This window comes from Micropterus dolomieu, unplaced genomic scaffold (genome assembly GCF_021292245.1).
Source record: "Micropterus dolomieu isolate WLL.071019.BEF.003 ecotype Adirondacks unplaced genomic scaffold, ASM2129224v1 contig_1889, whole genome shotgun sequence".
Taxonomy (NCBI): Eukaryota; Metazoa; Chordata; class Actinopteri; order Centrarchiformes; family Centrarchidae; genus Micropterus; species Micropterus dolomieu.
Genome location: NW_025730879.1, coordinates 1 through 1,037, shown reverse-complemented (window position 1 = coordinate 1,037; position 1,037 = coordinate 1). Strand labels below are relative to the sequence as shown.

General features: G+C 40.9%; 1 protein-coding gene across 1 annotated transcript; it reads right to left on the bottom strand.

Moving 5' to 3' along the window:
• LOC123964344 (nuclear matrix constituent protein 1a-like) lies at nt 1-1,029 on the bottom strand (the record flags this gene model as incomplete). The annotated part of the gene is given in 1 exon segment (XM_046041379.1): nt 1-1,029. A coding segment is annotated over 1 exon segment (1,029 nt), but the record flags the coding sequence as incomplete, so codon positions are not given.
• Nucleotides 1,030-1,037: the final 8 nt, after the last annotated feature.

Below are 1,037 nucleotides of genomic sequence, written 5' to 3'. Positions count from 1 at the left end.
ATGCTTCTTCAAAACTTCCAGTTCTTGTCTTTCTGCCAGTGCGCTGTTCTTACTGGTCTCCAGTTCTTGTGTTTGTCTTTTGATGTCGTCTCCCCTGAGCTCTTGTTCTTTTCGTCTGAAGGCAATCATGTTAATGACTTTCTCAAGTTCGTCCCTTTTTGTCTGAACATGAAGGGCTAGATCTTTAATGTTGGTTTTCTCTCTGTATATGCCGTCAAACAGACATTCAAGGTTTTCCTTCTTCTTTTGCAGCTCTATCTTTGTGAATTCCAACCTGTCTCTTTCCTCTTTTATGTCTTGTTTCTCTTGTTCTAATAAGTCAGTTTGTGTCTGCATGTCAGACCGCATCTGGTCACAGTCCACTTTCTCTTTGTTCAACAGCTCATTCCTTCTATTCAGATCCTCTCTGTCTCGCTTCAGTTCTGCCTTCAGTTTTCCAAGATTTTGTTTTTCCATCTCAAACTTTTGCTTCCACATATTTTCCATGTGTTCTCTCTGGATGTCCACGTCGGAGAGCATACTTAGCAGACTTTCCCTTTCTCTCTCTAAAATCTCAGTGTCACCAGCCACGCTTTCTTTCTGTTTATCAAGTTCTCCAAGCTTTTGTTCCAGTACAGTGTACAGCATTAGCACATCCTCATTGTTTTGTTTCAACCTGTCCACCTTGTATTTTACGCCTTCACTTATCTTCACATTTTGCTGTAGAAGTTTTGCTCTCAGAGTTTCTATGGATTTCATTTTACTCGTCAGTTGATCTTCTCTTATTTTCAGCTCTTCCCTTTCTCTGTCCATTATGTCCTTTTCATTCAAAAGCATTTCTCTCCCTTTGTCATTGTCAGTCTTCATTTTCGTGAGTTGTTCTCGCTCTCCACTCATGCTGTTTGTGGCTGATTCCACCTCTTCTACTTTCTTGTTGAGGTCCTTCCTCAAAAGTTCCAGTTCTTCTCTTTCTGCCAGTACACTGTTCTTACTGGTCTCCAGTTCTTGTGTTTGTCTTTTGATGTCGTCTTCCTTGAGCTCTTGCTCTTTTTGTCTGA